At 36.1% G+C, this 23,667-nt stretch overlaps 1 protein-coding gene across 4 annotated transcripts in view; it reads left to right on the top strand.

Moving 5' to 3' along the window:
- Caap1 (caspase activity and apoptosis inhibitor 1) overlaps window positions 1–23,667 on the top strand; it is a 95,221-nt gene that overhangs the window by 37,448 nt on the left and 34,106 nt on the right. Inside the window, exons 5-7 of one of the 4 annotated variants that reach the window (XM_021657826.2) lie at window positions 2,578–2,651; window positions 5,040–5,078; window positions 18,023–19,497. In XM_021657826.2, coding sequence (XP_021513501.1) covers window positions 2,578–2,651; window positions 5,040–5,078; window positions 18,023–18,456 — 547 coding nt within the window. In that variant the 3' untranslated portion in view covers window positions 18,457–19,497. Of the gene's footprint in view, window positions 1–2,577; window positions 2,652–5,039; window positions 5,079–18,022; window positions 19,498–23,667 lie in introns of those variants that run through there. The other 3 variants (XM_021657827.2, XR_009585155.1, XM_060365868.1) reach the window with 3 other exon arrangements.

The raw sequence follows: 23,667 nt of genomic DNA, 5'->3' as shown, positions 1-23,667 counted from the left end.
GACTTGGAAAAGGGCAGGGAGGAGATGAGGGGTGGAGGGAGAGGTTGGGAGGGATTGGGAGGGAATGAGGGAGGGATCTACAGCTGGGATACAAAGTAAATAAACTCTAATACTAAAAATAAATAAATAAATAAATAAATAAAAATTTAATAAAAAAATAGCTACCTCTGGAAAAAAATCTGTCTTTCCATTTTTCTGCCACAGGGTGGCGTACTGTACCTACTTATGAAATTTCTGTTCTGTGATTTTTTTTTTTAACAGCCTGATCAAACCTACTTAGAGTTTTATGTATATTCTCATTGGGCATGCAAATAAATTGTTTATAACAGTAGATAATCTTTATAGAGTCTTATTTGAAGGGTATTTAAGGGGCTTTGATCAGTTTTTACTGCATGTTTACTTAAACATTCTTCTTGAAGTCATTTTAGACTTAATACATTAGAGAAATCAGACTAGTAAAGGAAAAGTCCTTATAGTGTATATGTAGATTTACTTCTTACTAACATTTTATCCTTATCTATATACAAATATGTTTTTAAAAACTTTAATATTACTGTGTATTTCTACACACGTTTGGAATGCAGAGAACAAGTCTTTCCCTCCTCTGTTTAGGTGGGTTGCAGGGATTGAACTCAAGTTGTCAGGCTTGGGTGGCAAGGACCTTTACCTGATGCACCATCTCTCAGTCCCTATGTGTGTAATTTTTGCGTGTGAGTGAGCACTTGAGGCTTCACTCATACTATGATGTGAACATTATCCCTAAATGCCATGTTGTGTTTTCCGAAGAACAGACATGGACTTCCTATAACCATGAGTATCAGTTCCAGGAAATTTTAACTTTCACAAAAGCCCTTTATTCAGTGTACTGTCAGTATTTCAGTTTCTCTTTTGGTTCAATTTGGTTCTCCGTTATTCAGCCTTCATCTCCCCCTCTAGTTAGGTCAGTTGTAATATTTGATTGTTGTGGCTGTTTAGATTCCTTTGACCTGAAATACTTCCATAGCCTTTTGTCTTTCATAATACTGATACGGAACTTCCCTTACAAAAAAGCATTTTCGTGATGGTTTTGTATGTTGATTTGTTTTAATATAGACGACACATTCTCAGCTAGATTGCACAGATTTTCTTTTGTTGTCTTGTATGTTTTTACTGGTGATACCATATTTTATTGTTGATAATTTTGGGTACGTTAAAACTAATTAAACTTAACTGATACTAAAGAGCACAAAAATTACAGATTTTAATGGAACACTTATATTTTGATACATATTTTGCATACTTCTTGTGGTTTTTAGGTGTGTGTATGTAGCTAAAAAATTATGTACCATTTAAGGTTGTATAAAAGTAAATGTTTTCATTGAAAGGTTTATCAGTGTTCAGAGTAGATAATGTCTGAGTTTTCTGGAATGCTTGAGGTAGAGCACTTCAGCTTTATTATTTGTAAAGTTCTATATGTTGTCTTTGCATTACCAGGGAGAACTTTTTTTTTTAACCCTTCTTGGTACCTGCCAGTCATTGTATTAAAAGAATGAAATCTGAGCAAGTGACATTAGATAGCAGAGAAACATTAAAAGTAGAGTCAAGGCAAATGTGTATCTCAGAGAAGTTATGATTAATAGCAAAGCCCAATAAATTTTTGTAGATATTGCTGTTTCTGCCTCATTGTCCCTTATGGTAGAATTACCTCTGTGCACTGCCATGTGTGGCTTCGAAGACATGATTTTATAGTCTCTGTTTGAGTTTGGGTTTGTATTAGTCACTTTTTAAAAAATATAAAATAAACGTGTACTTGTCAAATACATTGATTTTAAAGAGTAAACTTGGCAACTATTTGCAATTCTGTTTCATTCCTAGGTTATTTGAAAGACTTGTTACTGTTAAATGGATGAAATAATTTTGTGATTAGGGTCATTTCCGGAATTATTCCTGTAATACTGCTTTCAGGATAGGAGTAATATTCTCGGAGGGTAGTAGGTATCTGATTTGAGAAGATCATTGCTTGTCTCACCCGAGCGCGCACAGGCAGTGTCTTGACCGTCGCGAAGGCGTTGCGGCGGAGGCCTGAGATGGCCCAGCATTGTGCGCAGCCCTGCGTCAGGTTGTGTAGTGCACTTCACACTCTCACATTAAGCCGCTCACTTTGATCACGTGTCAAATGTATTTTTATATACAGTAGACACTCAAGCATTCGAGGTATGAAATTAGGTGAATGGAAAGTAATTTGAATGCTAAAATGCCCATTACCTTTAACTGTGAAAACTGAAAAATTACTGGATACTGCTGTGAGTTGTGATATCTTTTATCAACTACTCTATAGAGTTTTGGGAGAAAAATTTGCCTCCATGTTCCCCTAGGTTTTCCCCTTGACTTTACAAAGAAGTACATTGCACAAATTAAGTACTAGTTTGTAATTGCTTCTTCTGACACATGTATTTATGGTTCTGAGTCTCCCTGGTACTAAATTATACCCTGGGGCTTGGAATTCATCATGTCCTCCTGGTACCTAACATAATTCTAAGAACTTGGACATTAACTGATTGAATACTGTTTTAAAAGTTTTTTATTTTTATTGCTTAGGCAAGATACCTGTATAGATTCTACTTCATCCCTCAGAGAGAACAAACAACCAGAAGGTTTGGAATCAAAACAAGGTATGGAACAAATACTTAATTTTATATAGCTTTCAGCAATAGCAAACATCAGTCTGAAAATTCACCCTGTTTTACAGAGAGGGAAATGGAGTACTGTATGTGTCCATGATCATGTCTTCTTAGCTTCGGGGTGCCCTGAGTGCTGTGGGGCTGGTTACGGGTACCACCAGGAAGGTTTTATTTCATTGATTTCTATTATGTATTCTCCGTTGCAAGATAGAGGTAAGTTAGCTGGGTATCTTTGGATTATATGTGGAACAAAGTTGACAACCTTGTAGGAAAACTACCCCTATTCCCTGTGCCAACATATTTTTATCTATTTAGAGAAGAAATTCCTTTCTTTAAATCTGTTTTGACATAACCAGCGAGTAGATATAAAGTGGTAATTTTAATTTATTTAAGCCTTATAGACCAATGACTAATTATTTAAATGCTTTAAAAAATTCTTCTCATCTTTACTAGGAAAAATTAAAAGTAAATAATATGTTTTTATTGTTCAAATATCATCTCATGTTTTTTCTGTTCATAAAATGAGGACTTAAGCTTTTTTTTAACTTTTATTAATTACGCTTTATTCACTTTGTATCCCCCCATAAATCTCTCTCCTCCCCTAAACTTCTTTTTTAAAACTTGAGCTATAGGAACCTTTTAGAAGAAGGTTTGTATTTATTTTTTAGGCAGAAGTCCTGAAGCTTCACTTTGGTATTGATAATTGATTAACAAAGTGGGAAATGTATAATTTTGTAATTTGTTACATATATTTAATTTTATATATACACACAATCTAGATTTTAAAAATACATCGGTACTTAATGTTTCTGATGTTCTTGGAAATTCTCCAATGAGAATTTTCTTTTACTAGGCTCTTAAGTAGCAAGAGAAAATCATGTATTTGACTACTGAGCATCCTCACAGAGAGAAACTGAGATTTGGTTCATCAGCATTTTTTTTTGTCATAGAAATACAAGTTATAAACACATTGTTTTCAGTTAGTATGATTATGGTCATCTAACCCTTTTCATATTTCACATATAATTAGACCACAGTGCTATTGTGTCCTGCTTTGTAGTTAGGCTGGCCTTGAACTCATGATCTTTTTGCCTCTGCCTCAACAGGGCTGTGAATAGCTGTATCACCAGTGTGCTCAGCCTGATTTTTATCAGTTTCCTTTGTTCCTAAAGTTTTGGTAACGACTGAGCAGAGTATGTGAGCATGCTATTACATGATCTAGGGAAAATAATATTGTGTGAAGAATGGAAAAGGCTAGAATGAGGCTGCTTGAGTCTGGTTCTAGTAGAAAAGAAGCCAGAGACTCACTGCACAATTTACACCAAGCCCAATTTTCTAAGGGAAGATGTTTTTGACTCCATGTTCAAATATCTAGAGTTCTTAAGAATGCCATTCGAATATCAACAACCTGTTTTTCTAGGATTTTCCTATAGTAACTATAATCTTTTGAAACCAGCTGTGGGAAGGCCAAGAGGAAGAGAAAAGACCCAAGTTGCCAGAAAATGTATGCATTTTATATTTAGCAGTCTGTAGACTCTACTGAGTTTCCCATATAAGCATGGCACTAGGCAGACATAAGAAAGGCCAGGTCGGAGCATAAAAGGACTGCTGTGCAAAATAGTTTGTGCTCAGATTGCAACTAGTACAAAATGGTTACATTTTCAGAGGGTTTTGTGGTTGCTGCTGGTTTTGTTTTGTTTTTGGTCCCCCCCCCCCCATGGATAAGGATGGAACCCAAGAAAGAATTCATGTATGCTAGGCAAGTAGTCTCCCATTGGATCACAATCCAGTTCCACCCCCCCTTAAAAAGAAAAGAAAGTTGTTTTTTAGAAAATGTTGGTAAGTAAAATATAAAATGCTTTGCTGCCTAGTAGGATGAGAATGAATTATGTGAAGGTTTTATTTATGCAGGACATCTTTCAGGTAAAGTCTAGTATAGCGACTCCGAACCAGATTGCTAGTAACTTCATGGGGTTACCCCATAAGCCATGGCTGATTAAGAAATAGAAATCCCAGCAGGCTCAAAGATAGCCCTCTCCCTTTTATTTTCTAAAGGAAAAGATGGCTTTCTATTTGTAGTTAGCAAAATCCTGAAATGTAATACTGTTTCTGTAACGTTTCTACATAGTCAGCCATTCTGCTCACAATAAACTTAGTAAAAATACAATATAACATTCCTTGGAAAGGTATTGTCCTTTTAATGTCTTGGCTATTTAAGATTAATCAATCGAGCTTAGTTAGTTTTAAAGTTCAGTTGAACAAAATATGAAGTAGCACTGAGTTTTCTGTTTGTTTTTTCAGGATAAATCTTATTATGACCTATTATTTCTATATGCAACAGACACATTATTTACATTACCTTTTCATTTCTTTTTTCAGTTTCTAAAAGGCTCAAGTATGATTTGAGTAGCTATGCAGGTAGGACTCAACGTCCATTATCAGTTAGTTAAGTTGGTGTTTCCTTGTCATGCGCTGATAGGTAATAGCATGTCTAGAACTAGCAGTGCTAAGGATGAATGTTGAATTCATAAAATAACCTTTACTATCCTGATGCTAGTAACTGGAGATCTATTTTTACCATGAAACTACTATTTAAATGCAGGTCTACTACTGTTTGATTGATTAAAAATTGTAACAAAATTAAAACTCATCTGTTAGAAATAATTTCTTACTCACTTTCAGCCAGAGGGTAGGCATATGAGCAATATCACTTTATAGCTTTTTTTTTTTCATCTGTGAGTATATGTACATGTGAGTATTAACCTAAAGAAGCTTATTGGGAGCTTGGAATCTTAAGGTTTCCTAGAATATCAATGATTGTACTGTTGAAAAGACTTAAAGCTGCTTTTAAAATAGTCTTGGTGTGTTAAAAAAAAAAAATGGGTCATTTGTACTATAGATTGAAAAATGGAAATTTTGGTTTGATGAAGGTAATGTGAAGAAAACAATTTTAAACTTTGAAGCTCATCTTTGCTAGTGTAGTGAGCTATTTTTCTGCAGACTTATTTATGAGGACATTCATCAATATTAAAATACAGGTCTATATTTAAATTATTTATTATGTCTTAGGGATACATGTAGCTTATAAATTACTGTAACTTCAAGAATTAAGCTAAAATTTATGCTTGCATTAGTTCTTTAAAGTTGTAATGTTAACAAAATTAAAACTACACTTGAGAAAGTTGTTTGGATATCTAGGTTAATGAGAAGAGTGGAGAGGTTTAATGTTATTTTAAAATATTTGGAAAGTTGTTAAATAGAAAAGTGGTTAATTTTTTTTGTATTGCTCATAAGGATGAAAGTAGAGTAGACAAAATTATCATTAGACAAAACTTTGGAGTTTATTGCTGACTTCAGAAGTATCTGAAGATACATTGGATTGTCTCAAGTTCCTATAATGCAAGGTGCTTGAATGAATATTGCATAAACCACCACCTGGTGGTGCTATTGTACAGCATATTCAAGCAGTGCTTCCCTGTTTGGCCTTGATCTTGAAGTTTCTTTTAAATTGTCTGGTTTTCATAGTCCATGTCAGAAGCAGCCCTTGCTCCCCTTACTAGGCCACCCACATGGAGACTGAGGTGCATATTGTCTACTTCTGAGCAAGGTATATAGGTCCTTTCCATGCATGGTCCTTGGTTGGTGCATCAGTCTCTGCAGGACTCCTTGGGGCCAGATTTGTTGGCTCTCTTCTTTTCCTAATGGAGCGTCTGTCCCCTCCCGGTCCTTTTATCCCTCTGCTCTTCTATAAGACTCCCTGCACTCTGCCCAAAGTTTGATAGCTTTCCTCTGGTAGGGCAGCCTTGCCAGGCTACAGAGGAAAAGGATGCAGGCAGTCCTGATGAGACTTGTTAGGGTAGGATTAGATAGTAGGGGAGTAGGGCTCCTCCTTTCTGTGGACTAGGGAAGGGTGATAGGAGGAAAGAAGGTGGGAGGGTGGGACCAGGAGGAGACCAGGGAGGGGGACTACAATTGAAATATAAAGTGAGTAGATTATAAACAAATAAATCTATAAACAATAATAACAATAAAAAGCAAAAAAATTGTCTGATTTTGTAAAGACTAGTGCCTACTGAATTGTTTGTTCTTGGGCAGAGTGTTTAATACGATTTCTTATTTTTTTTATAAGGTAGAGCAAACTATACAAACTTTTCTGTTATCTACATTTTTTTGTTAAGGTAAAAAGGATGCTTAATTTAGTCTTTAGTCTATTTGATGGTTCTTTGAAATATATTCACTAGGATGTAGACCATGCAGTACCTAAAATTATCAGCGTCAGTAAGGTGTCATTTCTCGTATTTTACTTGGAATCTTACATATTTATTTTCTTTATGTGAAATTAGAGACATGCATGCATATATAAAATATGCTCATGAGATTTTTGTCTTGATTAGGCTCAACTCTTACCATAAAAATTATCTGGTTGGCTCTTACTGCTATAATTTAGCCTTTGAATTCATGAGTTAATGAATATTACACAGCATTAAGGATTGCTTGGTTGTGCTAGGAGTGTGGCTCAGCAGTAGAGCACTAGCCTCGCATATGCAAGATCTTGGATTTGATCCCCAGCACTGCAAAGAAAAACAGTTAACTAAGAGCTTTACGAGTTTGAAAGGTGCTGGGTGCCAGGTGTGGTGATGTATATCTATAATGCCAGCACTCAAGGAGGCAGAGGCAGGTGGTCTCTGTTCAAGGCCAACCTGGTCTACCAAGCAAGTCTAGGACAGCTTAGGTAACACAAAGAAACCCTGTTTCAAAAAACAAGCAAACAAAAACAAAAACAAAAAATATGAAAGGCAGGCTTGAATAGGAATAATATGTAAGGCAAGCCCTAATAGGAGCAAAATGTTTGTCAGCTGTTAAGCTGTGTGATGAAAATTTTTATTTTTAAATGAGCTTTCAGCCATTCAGACCAATAATCAGCGTATGCTTATCTTATTTCCTGGGATATAGGGCAAAGTGCCAAAATGTATAAAATAAATCAGTAGTGATAAACAAATTATGTTTTAAGTCTTTGCCTTTAATATTTTTGATTTTATACACACACACAATGTCTATATAACCCTAGTAGTATAAATCAGTTTATGAGAATACAGAATATATGTGCTGGAGTAGGTGTTTAAAAATATTTTCCTTTACAGACAGACTAACAGGCTGTAGAGGGTCAAAGAACTATAGGGGCTAAAGAGTGAAGAAATGCTACCAGTGGTTTTCAACCTTTCTAATGCTGTGACCCTTTAATACGAATCCTCATGTGTTGATATCAAACATAAAATTATTTTGTTGCTACTTCATAACTGTATTTTTTTACTTTATGAATCATAATGTAAGTATCCGATGTGCAGGATATCTGATATGTGACACCCCCCCCCCCAAAAAAAAAAAGAATTATGACCCACAGGTTGGAAACAGCTGTCTAGCAGCTAGACAAGAAAATGTGTCAATGAAGCAGTTCGTGTCTCAGATTAAGTTCTAGAGGTCTGTAACTTGGTGATGTGTTAATTAGACTCTGGAAAATAAGAGACTAGATCCCAGATGCATTTCCGGGGTATAATATTGGTTAGTTTAATTTACCTATGCCAGAATACAGAGGTATAGTAAATACCATGTAGTTTGTCATGCCACCTTTACTTGCCAGTCAGACATTAAAACTGGGGGGGAATAATTGATAGTGACTTACTAATTTTTTATTTCTAACATTTTAAAGTTATGTAAAAATTCTGTTGTCATTTAGCAGAAGAATTAAGTATGAAATTTGGTGAGGTCATTTAATTAAAATGAGGGTTAGTTAGAAAAACCCAACAATTCTTGATTTTGTTATCATTGTTTATCTAATGTAGTCCTGCATTGGGAAAAACTAAAATAGTTAGATAGTTAGATAGAAATTAAGACTAAAGATAATGAAGTGAATTTGCAGTTACAGAAGGCATTCAAGAACCAGCTGAGGCAATGCAGATCTGTAATCCCAACACGAGGCTGAGTAATTTCCAGGCCAGCCTGGGCTAAATAGTGGGATCTTGTCTTTAAAAGGGAGTAAATAAGGTGAGTTTGCTAAAAAGAACTTTACAAGCATAGATGAAAACAGTTATGAAAAGTTATGAGCTATCGGATGCCACCAGAGGCTTTCATTGCTTAGACAGGAAGAGAAGGGTAGTTAGCTAGTGAAGTGGCATTTGTTGCATGTAGGTTGAAAATAGCTTCCTATAGAAATCTCTGTTGGCCAAATGAGCTCCTTAACTACTAATTAGAAGACCTGCATATGTTTGTGTTGTGAGTGTTTGAGAGCCATAGGAGACCAAGAAGAAAGCTGTACAGAGAAGACTGGAGTTGGGAACACAGGAGCGTGTGTACTGTTTTATTTTTAAAAGCTGTGTCTAATTTCTTTTTTCCTGGGCTCTTGTTTTATGTTCTTAACCAGCTTTAATAAATAAGTAGTCATGCAGATTCTGAAGGTGAATTAACGTCTTTAAAGGCTTGGCCAATTGAGAAGAGATTCCTGTACAGGCCAGCCTGGCAAGACCTATATTGGCAAGACCCTGCTCCTTCCCACCACCAAAAAAGAAAAATGTACTTCTTTTCTCATATCTTTGAGCCTTTTTTTTTCCTTCACAAATCATTACCAGAAATGGAACCAAACAGTAGTCTTCCCACTTTAAAAATATTATGATTATTTGTCTGAGATTAAGTCTTACTGTATAGATGCATGTGCAACCAGGACTAGGTTGTTTGTCTGTTTTAACATGGGTTATAGGGATCTGGGTTGTAGGGATGGGATTTAGGTCCTTAGGCTTACATGGTACTTTACGAACGGAGCTGTTTCCCAAGTATGTAGCTATTTCTGCATGTGACATATTCATTAGTTCTTCTGAGACCACTGGCTTATCAAAAGAGCACAATAATTGGTAACCTAATACAAAATGGTCAGTCCTGATAACATACATGCAAGTAACATCATACAGATTGAACAGAATTTATTTATGTATTTAGGAGTATATATGTATATTCATATGCATAGTGAACACTTACACACCTATGCATAGAACAACAATTAGTGAAAAAGTTCAAGAATTTCAAAGAGAGCAAAGAGGGCTATATGAGAGGGCCTGGAGGGAGGAAAGGGAAAAGAGAAATGATGTAATTAATGACTAATTATATTTACAGTCCCAAAAAATAAAGAACAAAATTTTAAAAGTGATCTTTAGTGTCTTCTGGATTATCTTTTAAAATTTTGGAACTGTTCTCTTCACACAACAACACATTGGTTAGTGTTAGGCACTAGGGCTAAAGAGATAAATAAAATGTTCCTGGCCTAGAAAGAACTTTAAAGAAAACAGTTGAATACATATTAACTTGTTTTTGACTCTGTATGTACCTTTTGCTTTTATTGAAGTTGATGAGCTCTGCACTGTCAGGATCAGCCCCTCTGTTTGTATACAGGCCTTATTTTCCTTTGATAATAAACATTTTTCCATCTCTTACCAAGTCTTTCTCTTCCTTTCTTGGTAACTGTTGCTGTCAACTAAGTCAGTGCTTACTGCTCATCCTGACCTCCTGGTCTTCAGCCTCTTAAAATATTTCCATCTCTGCTTCCTTGATGTTCCTGGAGCCTTGAGTGTTGGAGTTGTGTTGTAGATGTACTGTAGGAATGGGAACTTCATAGTTACGTATACTCTGTACTTTGACCACTTGTGGGTTTCTCTAATAGTCACCATCAGCTGCAGAAATCTCTTGCGTTTCTTAGGTTTATTGAGATGGACTTTGTAACACAGATTGGCCTTTAACTCAAGATCTCTGCCTCAGCCTCCCAAATATTGATTATAAGTGTTTCCTACCACCCCTTACTAAAAGAAAAAAAAAAGTTAGATATTAAATGTATAAGTGTGTGTGCCTGGTGCCATGGAGGTCAGAAGATCTCCTGGAACTGGAGTTAATGATGGTTGTGAGTCACCGTCAGTGTTGGGAACTTAATCTAGGTCCTCTTTAAGAGCAATAAGTATTCTTAACCACAGAACCATATCTCTGGCCTTGTTTTCTAAATTTTCTTTTGTAAATTTTCCTTTTTGCCAATGTACGAGGTTCTCCCCTCCCTTGCAGAAAATTCTAGTTTTAGTTAGTAAAAAAATAGCATGTTTTTGTTTTGCTTTTTGAGACAGGGTCTCACTGTATACACCAGACTGGCCTTGAACTCCCAAGTGTTGCAGTTAAAGGCATGTTCTACCATGACTGGCTTAAAAGCAGTATCTCTTAAATTTATATTTCCTTAATTAGAAAATATATTGAAAATTTTTTCATGTATTTATTGGTCCTTAGTGGTTTTAAATTTGTGGAATGCCTGACCTGTTGCTTGCTACTCTTTGTTCTCGTTTCTGGTTGTTTCTCTATGATACATACAACTATCTATATTTTTCCTTGTTTACAAAAATATTTTGTTAGTGTTTCCCTGAGTTCTGTCCCTGTCTCAGGAGTTTTTTAATTTATTTATTTTTTTATATTAATTACAATTTATTCACGTTGTATCCCAGCTATAGCCCCCTCCCTCATTTCGTCCCAATCCCACCCTCCCTTCCTCATTTCCTGCCACGACCCTCTCCAAGTCCACTGGTAAGGGAGGTGCTCCTCCCTTTCCATCTGACCCTAACTTATCAGGTCTCATCAGGACTGGCTGCATTATCCTCCTGTGGCCTGGCAAGGCTGCTCTCCCCTCAGGGGGAGGTGATCAAAGAACCAGCCACTGAATTCATGTCAGAGACAGACCCTGTTCCCCTTACTAGGGAACCCACTTGGATACTGAGCTGCCATGGGCTACATCTGAGCAGGGGTTCTAGGTTATCTCCATGAATGGTCCTTGGTTGGAGAATCAGTCTCAGAAAAGACCCCTGTGCCCAGAATTTTTGGTTCTGTTGCTCTCCTTGTGGAACTCCTGTCCTCTCCAGGTCTTTCTATCTCTCCCTTCTTTTATAAGATTCCCTGTACTCTGCCCAAAGTTTGGTTATGAGTCTCAGCATCTACTTTGATATACTGCTGGGTAGAGTCTTTCAGAGGCTCTCTGTGGTAGGCTCCTGTCTTGTTCCGTTTTCTCCCTCTTTCGATGTTCGCCCGTTTGCCTTTCTGAATGAAGATTGAGCATCTTACCCAGGGTTCCCCTTGATTAGCTTCTTTAGGTGTACAGATTTTAGTATGATTATCCTATCTTATAAGTCTAATATCCACTTATAAGTGAGTATATACCATGTGTGTCTTTCTGTTTCTGGGATGATCTTTTCTAGTTCCCACCATTTGCCTGCAAATTTCATGATTTCCTTGTTTTTAATTGCTGAGTAGTATTCCGTTGTATAAAAGTACCACAATTTTTGTATCCATTTCTCCGTTGATGGACATCCGGGTTCTTTCCAGGTCTGGCTATTATGAATAAAGCTGCTATGAATATGGTTGAGCAAATGTCCTTGTTGTGTACTTGAGCACCTTTTGGATAAATGTCTAGCAGTGGTATAGCTGGATCTTGAGGAAGCAGTATTCCTAATTGTTTGAAAAAACGCCAGATTGATTTCCAAAGCGGCTGTACAAATTTACATTCCCACCAGCAATGGAGGAGGGTTCCCCCTTCTCCACATCTTCTCCAGCATGTGTTGTCACTTGAGTTTTTGATCTTAGCCATTTTGATGGGTGTAAGGTGAAATCTCAGGGTTTTAATTTGCATCTCTGATGGCTAGTGACGTTGAGCATCTATTTAAGTGTTTCTCTGTTTCTATATTCTTCTACAGAGAATTCTCTGTTTAGCTCCGTACCTCATTTTTAAATTGGATTTCTTGATTTTAACTTTTTAACCTTTTAACTTCTTAAATTCTTTATACATTCTGGATATCAGCCCTCTGTCAGATGTAGGGTTGGTGAAGATTCTTTCCCAGTCTGTAGGCTGTTGTTTTTTTCTGACGACAGTGTCCTTTGCTTTACAGAAACTCCTTTCTTCCTTCCTTCTTTTTTCCCCTTTTTTTCTTTTTTCTTTTTTTTACTGTATTGGGAATCTACCCAGTGCCTTTCATAAGTTATGCCAGCACCTGCCACTTGCTGTACCTCTAACCCTAGGTCTTTCATTGAAAAACTTCATTGTTGTTCCTTTGTGGCTTTTTCATTTTTCTTTTTGCTTAGGAAATACTCATATTTACTTGTCTTCTCTTCAGTTGATTTACATTTTTATGCTATTATCTTTTAGGTATTTCTCTCCTGTGTGACTAGTTGCCTTTTGCAGGAATTTGGACAGCTGTGTAAATACTCCCTCTCTTAGGCTTTGTCTCTTGGCCTTATGCAATAATGCTCTATCAGAAGGTTTCATAGGTAGGCTAGTATTTCACCTTACAAATAAGAACTGAATTAACTAGACTATTATAAGCCCTTACAAGTTTTAAATATGCTAATGTAGCTTAAAATGGCCTTTAACATTTATGAGTTACACTGTGATGTCATCAGTGTTTTTTATGTTTATTTGATTTTATTGACTGTTTTATTTAAAACATTATGAAAGATCAAGTCTATGACATGAAATATTTTCCACTTACCTAATTTATGGAGTCTTGTAGTTTTCAAGCCGTGAAATTTGATACAGATTATAGAAAAATATAGGTATTGCATTTTAGCTTTTTCTATTCTGTAGTATATACTCCTGGTATTATTTATACTCCTGGTATTTTACTCATGTGTGTGTCTCTCAGTGCATGCGCAGAGCACTGAGATTGAACCCATAACCCTTGACCCAGAAGTGTATTTTAAAGTGAATGGATATTGGTTAGTTTTCTTTTCCTTGGCAGTAAAAGGTTTGAGAGTGTAAGGTGTTGTGTTTAGTTGCCAAATAGTTAGTCTTTATGCCCTTGTCTCATGCTCATATCTGTAGCTCATCAAATAATGTAAACAAATATTTCTCTGTTAAATCAGACGGTTCACCTGTGTCAGTGATTAATTTGAGTAATGACTGATTCATATTTCTGTCTAGATACTGAGCCTAGATGGATTGGTTTATTATTTAAAACTCTTTAGTATTCGTATTCAGACTTTGGGATATGAATCAAATAGGTAGGACAGGAAGAAGATAGCAAGAAAATGAACAAAAGAGAAATGGTGAATGCGTATGGGCTGGAGGACAATGTAATAGAATGTACATTGGTACAAAATTGGCTACAGTATCAACCCTAAGAGAAAGTGCCTAGGGAGTCCCTATACTCTTTATTGCTTTTAACACCCCCCCCCCCCACACACTTCCACGTTGTCTTCCTGTCACTATAGCTTAGCCAAGCTCTTGAGGTACTTTAGTTCTTTCCCAAAATCAGTTTGCTCCACTCTTTATTTATACTGCTTTTCTATGTGGTAGGTAATCTCAGGGCCCACCCATCTTACTGGAGGAGCAGAATTAATATAAGGAATATATCACAGACTTCTGTTTACTGTGAATAAAGTTACTTTAATTATTCTGCAGCTCCATAACATCAGCAACTTGGGCCCAATATTTTTTCTTGATTTCTTTCTTGCACTATTCTTGATTAGTAGTCTGTTATAGTTTTAGTTAATAGTTTGAAAAATTTTTTCTCATTATTTTAATTGTATGTTTGATATTTTAACTCAGGCTTATATGTATTTTATTTTTCTCACTGGATTTTAATAACATTTGTTTATATCATGCATCCATCAAACTTTTTTTTTTAAAGATCTTTAATAAAACCTCAGTAAAAAATTAGACTTAAGTACTAGTGCTTTTGTAAAAAAAGTCCTAATATGTAATTAGCTTTTAAAGTGAGTTTTGGGGATTCTTACCAAAATTCATGCTACATGAATATGTCTATTATGAAGAAAGTTTGAACGTAAATTTCAGAAAAGTAATTCTAAAGCTTTATTAAAGTAGATATCACATTATCTGTTTAAATTCTTCCTTCTTACTAGATTTTTTTTTTTTTTTTTTCTATTTTTCTTTTGAGACAGGATTTCTCTGTGTAGCTGTGGCTGTCTTGGAACTTACTCTGTAGACTAGGCTGGCCTCAGACTCACAGAGATCCACCTGCCTCTGTCTCTTGAGTGCTGGGATTAAAGGTGTATGCTACCACAGCCCTACCTTTACTGACTAGATTTTATTTAAAAGAATAGAAATAATTTACCTCTTAGATTGTTGCTATAAGACTCTTGTGAGTTTATGGATAAACCTGGAGATGATACTTTATGGAATTCTTCTATAACTTAAATTTGTGTGTGTGTATGTACACCCACACTTGTGTATACATGTATACCCAGAGTGAGAGTACAGAAGGATAGAACACAATCTCACAATTTTAAGATAATTTTAAGATAATCACTTTTTGGAAAAGAATGTATAAGCTTTGCCTTTTCTACTTTGTGCAACGTAAGAAAAATCCTTAAAAGCCTTCATTCACTGTTGAGAAACCATGGGAGCAAATTATCTTGGAAATGTGTTCATATGTTTACAGGTGATGAGTTTTAAAAGTGAGTTACTGATTGATTCTACTGAAATGATGAAACTTAAAAAATAGTGGAGAGGCTAAAAACAATATTGATATTTTTGCATAATGACTTCTACAAGTTGCTTGCTTTCAATTTTGTGAAAAAGTAAGGTGTGTAATGCTACAAAGGTTCGATAACTGTGGTATAACAGGCAGGTGAAACCTATGAATGCCTTCAGCAATATTATGTTATTTGGATTTGATAATTTTGAATGTGAACAGAGAACATCAAATTGAGTTAGTGGTAGAATAGATGCTCTGTTGTTGATAGAAAAGCAAAGGTATAGAGCATTTGTCTATTTAAACATTTGAATTACACTCAAAAAATATTCTTGACTAGGTTTTTGTCCTTTGAGATATTGGGTCTGAATATATGAACATTTTGATTCTGAATCTCTGCTGATACTGATTTATAAAGCATTTTAGTGTGAGTTCAGGGCAGAGTGACTCTTGAGCTATGGTTACTTCATAAATAAGCCTATTACAGGCTTTACAAGTTATTCAAGTTAAGGGAAAGTGTGTAGTTTTGTGTTTCTTAACCCCAGAAAGGTGTTTGAAAGCTATCTTCCTCCCGCGGGGGATAAAGAACATATGATTTGAGTATGAAACATCCCCACAGACCCATGTGGTGTACCCTTAGTCCCACTTGGATGCTGTTTTGGGAGGTTGCAGAACGTTAGGTACCCAGTCACTGGAAGCAGTTCACTGGGGATTTATCCCAGGAGATGTTGTAGCCCTGGGCCTCTCTGTTCTTCTCTTCCTGGTTGTCATGTAACCATGGCCCAAAGTCTCTGAAACTGTAAGCTAACTTAAATCTTTTGTTTTAAGTAAGTTGTTTCAAGCATTCTGTCATAGTCTGAAAGACTTAGCTCCGTATTTCCAGGTCTGCTGTGGGACGGAGCATGGGGCAATGGAATCATGTAGCAAAAACTGTTGTTGTGATTATGGCAGGCAGGAAGCAGTGAGGGAGAGAGCAAACAAATTAAGACAAAAACAAAGAACAGGGGTCAGGGCAAGATACCATTGCAGCACCCACCTTTGTAAACTACTTCCATGACTCAGCACTGTTTCTATAGCGTCTCATAATAATAGTGCCCCAGTATTAAAGTCATATGAGCCCGTCAGTCATATTTTATATTCAATACTTAACCTTCTCTTCTTTCGCCCCCAAAGGCTCATGGCCATTGTATAATGTAAAACACACCTAAGTCCATCTTCAGATCTCCCAAAGTTTGAATGGTTTCAACATTGTCCAAACGCTCACCAAAGAGGGTTCTCAACCCTGCTACACATTTCCTGGCCTCCCAGACCTCTCTTGGTGGAAGCCTTCATGACACTGTCCTTCATGTGTTCTGCACGATGACAAACCAGTGTGATTTTAGGTGACTCCAAGCATTCCACCTGAACATTGACTGTTTGGGGCTTTGATCAACATAGCACATGCTTTTTGAAGTTTGTTTTTTATCTTAGATTAGAATATTTCCATTGAACATTTTGTAAAATGGAAGTGTTATTCATCTTGCTGTAACTTTTTTTTTTTTCTGTTTGTAAATTCTTGCTTTTTGGGGGAGATTTATGAATGCTCTTTAGAATCTATTAAAATTGCAGCTTTTGTGTATTCTATTTGTGGCAACAAAAATAATACGTTGGGTTTTTTGTTTGTTTGTTTTTTGTTTTTTACTTTAATTTTGGACTTGGAAGTGGCTTTCTAAATAAAGTGATAGAGATTAAGGTCAATATAATGTTATAAAGCAAATGATGTAGAATTGCTTCTCTTCATTCTGTTAAGTTGCTTTCTTTTGCCAGTCAATGTTTCATAAATAAGTTTCCCCACTGTACAAAAGGTATCACAGCCAAAAGCTTGAGAATTAATTTTTAAATAAAGATGTGCTTATTACTTAAAATATAAATACAGTAATAAATGAACACTCAAAATTGTAAATGATATCTGAAGTTAGGTAATGTCCACTACCAAGATAGTGGAGTGTCATAATCTGAATTTAGATTAAATTCTTGACATCAGGGTTTTATTTTATTTTATTTTTTAAATTAAACTTTTTTTTTTTAAGATTTACTTATTTTTTATGTTTTCACACACAATCAGAAGAGGAAATTAGATTATATTACAGATGGTTGTGAGCCACCATGTGGTTGCTGGGAATTGAACTCAGGACCTCTGGAAGAGCAGTCAGTGCTCTTAACTACTGAGCCATCACTGCAGCCCCGACATCAGTTTTATAACATTGTTATTAAAATAATTGTATATGAACTTTATTTCCAAATGAAGACTCATTTTTATCTTAGATAGTAGTAGCTTTAGACATTCTTTAATTTATCAATTCAGAACCAAGCGTTTGAGTGAGTAGATGAGAAGATGTGCGATAAATGATACAGAGAATATCTAGCTTCCTGATTACATTTTCCTCTTTTTAGTTTACAAAGCAAAGTATTTTAAAATATCCTCTAGGATGAAATTGTATTTCCCCAGTAATGTTCTATTTAAAAGGATTTCAACATGAGCCTTGACTTTTGTAATGTATAACTTCATTGTGGTTGGTATAAGACATTATGACATTTTAATTAGGAAAATTGATCAAGGGAACTCCATATGATGGACTAAGCTTCCCAATGGTCTGTTTTTCATAAAATCTGAATGGAAACTACTCTAGGATTTACATGAAATATAGTTTGTTTTTCAAGTTAAAGGGTCAGAAAGGAGTGAGTGCAATAAGGATTACAGATGAATTTGGGCCTTTATAGTGGGTGGTAGGTCAGGGCAGCCCCGTCATCATATATAGAAGAAAATGTTGACCTGGGCTTTGGGTTACATGGTTCTCCCCCACCCCCTTTTTTTGTTTGTTTCAGGCAAAGGGGAAGATAGTGATGTACTCAGTATAAATGCAGATGCTTATGACAGCGATATAGAAGACCCAAGCAATGAAGAAGCTGCTGCTGCTGCTGCTGCTGCCGCCGCCGCCGCCGCCGCCGCCGCCGCCGCCGCCTCTGCTGCTGCTGCTGCTGTTGCTACTGCTGTTGCTGCTTCAGAGGTCCCAGAGAATACAGTCCAGAGTGAAGCTGGTCAGATAGATGACCTGGAGAAAGATATTGAAAAAAGTGTGAATGAAATTTTGGGACTGGCGGAGTCTAGCCCAAAGGAACCCAAGGTGGCCACCCTGACTGTTCCTCCACCAGAAGATGTTCAGCCTTCTGCACAGCAACTGGAGCTTCTGGAACTTGAGATGAGGGCAAGGGCAATTAAGGCTCTCATGAAGGCTGGTGATATAAAGAAGCCAGTCTAGCTTTCTCACTTGAATTTGTGTGTGTTTGAATGAAGCCATGTCATATAATTTTGTATCTGATGTTTATTTTGGGTCTCATGTGATATTTCTCATGTAAAACTTATTAGGTAAACTCATCTTAGGCTGAAATTATATATATTTTTTACTTTTATATTATAGATTATAGATGAGTGTTTAAATTCATGACAAATATGGTTGGATACCTTGTGTATTTCTTTTAGTTATGTTTGTAAACTGGTATTTTAAAAGCCAACAGGAAGCAGTCAGGATTTTTTTTCTTTGTTTTTAAGTTTGAGCAACAAACTCAAAAGCTTTAAGAAAGATTGGCCAAGCATGTTTCTCTTAAGGCTACCTGTATTTTTCAATAGAATATTAAATTATTGCTCCTAGATTTGTTAACAGTTTCAGAACTTTAGTTTTGTGTATATATACTTTCAAGAAATGTACTGTTTGAGGATGCCTTTTGTGGATGTGGGTTTCCTAGCTAAAACTAATGAACTGTTTTGTTGTGAGACTGAGAGATCTGAAATTGCTTTAAAAGCTTTTTTTAATAAAGAAAAAGTTCAACTTAAGGCTATTTTTTTAGCAATGTAAAGTTAATTTCATGTTTAATTCCAGCAACAAGCCATTCTGACATATGTTTGGTTTTTTGGAGGATATTTTGTTCACATTTTTTTTTCTTCTATTAATTTTTTCACTTACATTCCAATCTATCAGGAAAGGGATAATATATGATGATACAGGGTTTCATTTGATGTCATTGTTTGAAGATCTGATGTATAGTTCCATAAATTAAAATAATAAAGGCTCTTATTCTGGATATGAAGACTTGATACTTTTCCAAAACAAAATTTGACTTTAAGAACCTTTGATAAGTTGATGTTGTAATTAAGCTAATTTTTTATACTTTTTAATAAACAAATTAGCACCTTGCCACAATTATAGATATCTTTTGCTTCATTATTAGTTACACTTGTTTTATACCAAAATAAATTTTGGTAGGGTCCCTTAAAAATAAATGACTTTTTTTCTAAAATAGAATTTTGGAGCTGTTTTTATATTTGATAACACATGTTTTGGTATGTTTTATTTATAAGCCATACTCTAGTGATCTAATATGGGAAGCCTCTTTTCACACAGTTTGCAGGGATTGTCTTTGATTAGCTAACTTAATTATATGTTGATTTTGTGAAATTTTAGGTACACAGAAGACACATTTATAAACCATTGGTGTTGCAGACGTATTTATTGCTCTTGAACACGTCTTTAAATAATCCTCTCATTTTCCCTCCTCGCCGAATTTAATGAAGCACGGAAGCCTTTGTCACATGAACTAGTTCTCTTAGATCAGGAAACATGGATATGATCTCAGGAGTGCTCATTGTGAGTGCTTCAGTATGAGCAAGCATTGGTTATAGTGAAATGATTTTTCTATTCTAACGTAAATGTTAAAGTAATGAAGCAATACAGAATAACTATTACAGCTTACTAATTATAAACACAGCAGATCGCATTTGTAAGATTAAATATACAAGAGTAGAAAAGGCTCTCTGAGTTTCATTTACTGCTCCTAAAGCTTTGTGTGTCTGCTCTATTTGGTGTATTTCCCACAGAGGATATTTAATTGAAGTAGAAAATGTATGAGAAAGAATGAACTGGACATTTTAAAGATATTAGATGCTTGCTTAAAAAAACTTTCATTTTCCACGTTGAAATATTGAGAGCTTCCTGAAAACAATTGACTATAAAAAGGAACTTTTGTATTAGAAATCATGTTGTAATAGAAAAATAACATGTAATTCTACTGTTACCACATAACCCCTAACTCAGAGACAGTCACTATATAGATTTTAAGCATGAAGTATACTGATAATGAAGGTGTAGGTACTATATCTTTATGTATGTAATTCTTTTGTTAAAGTTAAGGAAATCATCGGATGACATCTAACCAGGCCAAAATATCCATTTAATGTCAAATAGTTCTAACGTGACTAAGAAAATTACCCAAACGTGGTATATTCGGAGGTGGATTATTTCTCTTTGGGGACATTATCTGGCTTGTAGTTCAGGTTGGCCCCAATCTTATTCTCCTTCTGCTTCCAGTTATCCTGTCAAACCTTCAGGGATTAATGGTATGTGCCACTATGTCCCACTTTGAACCAAATCTTGAAGTTGTGTGGTAGCTGATAGGTTGTCACCATTAATGAGCAGTTAAGTGTCTGTAAAGTGCTACCAATTCCTTAGGATCACTAGGCTGTATAGTAATAAGTTTTATGTCAGAACTTGTTTCGAGTTAAACATTACATTCCAAGCCACGATCACTTATCCGAATAAGGGAATTCTCCATAATTTAAACCGTAATACAAATACAGTAAAATATGTACTTTTTGTTTCCATTTTCAAACTGGACAACACATAAATGAATCTACAATTTGGCAGTTAAAATTTCTCAGTTCAATTTTTTTATTAAAAGTAGGAAAAGCTTCAGTTACTCTTCCTTGATTATGGCAGTTTGTCTTACAAACTAAAAGATCAGTGCTTTAAAATTTCATCTCTCATTACATTTACTTTTTTCCCACTTTATTTGTTAATTTATTGCAAGGTAGTATAATTAGTTACAACTGTAAACTATAACTTGGCCGTTTTAGTCGGTCAGCAAGTTGCTACAAATTGCGCATTCAAAATCAAACATCCTTGCAGAACAAGGATCAGAAATACCTGACTGGGCCGTGGGTTTAAACCACCAAATGAATCTTGATCATTATAGTTTCAGTAGCCAGCCGTACAGAAAGATATTGTCACACAGACCAGTTCCCAGTGAATGAACTCGTTCTGGCTATCTCCGTTGAGACAGATACAAATCGTGTTGGCAGCTTGAGGTCTGCAGTGCACTTGACAGTTTTCTCCTTCCCCTGCTGTACAGTGACGCTCTGCATCATGCGCTTTACCCGTCTGTCTTGTACTCTTGGTCCTTTTTGCTACATCATGTCCTGAATAGAAATATGGTAGTCCAGGTGATTTTTTTTTAACCTATGTAGCCCATGTACCAATACTCTTTTAAAAAATTAATTACTTTTTAATAATACAGTGTTCTATCTGCATGTATGCTTGCATGCCAGAAGAGGGCACTGGATCTCATTGGACATGGTTGTAAGCCACCATCTGGTTGCTGGGAATTGAACTCAGGACCTTTGGAAGAACAGCCAGGGCTCTTAACTACTGAGCCATCTCTCTGTACCAATACTCTCAAAGCTGTTGCTGGTAAGTGACCTCCAAGGCCATGGTAACACCATTCCTCTGAACATCAGAGATAGTTCTGCTTCTGAATTAGTGCCTGTTGGGCCTTCATGTCAGTTGTATCCTGAATTCCTTTGATGGTCACTTGCTTTACTTCTGTGTTTTGCTCACTGAGTTTATCAGTAAATTCTCCAATAGAGGCAATGTAATTTTTAATCATATAGTCAATCCTACTGATGTGGTAGACACGATCTCTGGATTCATTACATTTATTTCTTCCATTAGACAATGTAAGATAAGCGCAGTTCCAGCATGTAAGGTCTTGTCACACCAGTTTTAGGATAAAGGAACTGGAAGAATTCCTCAGGGATAAGCTCAATAGGAACCTTTCTTCATATCTAAGAAGTGGTAGAGAGGTGATACACCCGGTCCCAAGATGCCTGTGTTCTTCAGACACTGGTAGCAGACAGTATCACCTGGAACAGCATGGTTAGCCAAGTTGGCAGCCATCGTCCTGTTTTTACATTTTCATCTTATATTCAAGTAGTAAATCATTAGAGATGGCTTACTGTTCTCAGTTACATGTGTTTGTGGCATGCAAACACAGGTGCCGGTGCAACTCCTGGAGTTACAGGCAGTTGTGAGTAGCTTGTGAGTAGCTTTATGTGGGTGCTAGGAATCCAAGAGCAATCAATATATGCTTTACCCACTCAACCACCTCTCCAGCCCTCGTACACTTTCTGAGATGAAAAAAATTCAGTTAAAAATTTCATTAATTTTTGTGTGTGGGGACGTACACGTGTGTGTGTGTGTGTGTGTGTGTGTAGAAGTGTAGAGGACAACTTTCAGGAATTTTCTCCTTCCACCCTGTGGCTTCTGGGAATTGAATCAGGTGTTCAGGCTGGTAGCATTTGGTTTTGCCCACTGGACCATCTTGCTGGCCAGACATGGTTTTACTGTGTAGCTCATGCTGTCTTTGAACTGTGAGTTCAAGCAGGCCTTAAATTCATGGTAGTACCTTTGTTGCTTCGTCTTCCTAAGTACTGGAATTACAGGCGTGTGCCACTGGACCTGCCTGAATTCCCTTTTTAAAAACCCAGTGCTCAATATTTCTTATTATGTTATTACTTATTTACTAAGAAGCACTCGAGTATATTTACTCTTTAGTAATTAAGATGATTAAGATGCATTATTAGGTTGGGATGTAGGTCCATGGATGAAGTACCTGTCACATAAACAAGGACTAGAGTTTGGGTCACCAAAACCCAAGTAATTACTGTGTGTGTGAGTGCCATCTGCCATCCAGCGCTTGGAAAGTGGAGACAGTTGATCACCAGAGCAAGCTGACTGCTCAGACTATGTATGGGTGAGCTCTGGGCTCACTTTGAGAGATCCTGCCTCCTCAGTTAGAGAACAGTGGAAGAAGCTTTCCAGCATTAACCTCCAGACTCAACATACGTGAACTTGAACATACACATATACACATGCTTTAACAAAATAGATGTATTGTGCATGTACATGAACATGAGGGTTAAAGAACAAAGGGTTCAGATTCTTTCCTGAGCAGCTGTGTAATCTTGTCCAAATAGCCATACCATGAAGGAAATAAATTGTTAGCCGTATATATGTAATTCCTTGCAGCTACAATAGTCTGTAATTCTAATATGTAGACTATGAAAGAGCTCTTAAGTTCAAGTGTTTCTTAGCTTCTCCATTCCTTTTCTCCTGTAGTTCCAACTAAGCAGTTGTCATCCTTTGTTCCTTGCTACTCCTTGGTATGACTTTTTTCTATACCCAAGTAATGTCTCCATTGTCAAAATCTCTTGGTATATATATTGTTCATAATTATTCACATTTAACCATAAAGGTGGATTATTTTAACATGCTATTTTATTTATGTAAGTAATTTCAAGTTAAGGTTTTTATTTAATTGAAACTTTTTTCTTATGCAATATATTCTTGTCATGGTTTCAT

This window comes from Meriones unguiculatus, chromosome 12 (assembly GCF_030254825.1).
Source record: "Meriones unguiculatus strain TT.TT164.6M chromosome 12, Bangor_MerUng_6.1, whole genome shotgun sequence".
Lineage (NCBI taxonomy): Eukaryota > Metazoa > Chordata > Mammalia > Rodentia > Muridae > Meriones > Meriones unguiculatus.
Note: the sequence above shows the minus strand (reverse complement) of the source record. Positions and strands in the feature narration are given on the sequence as shown.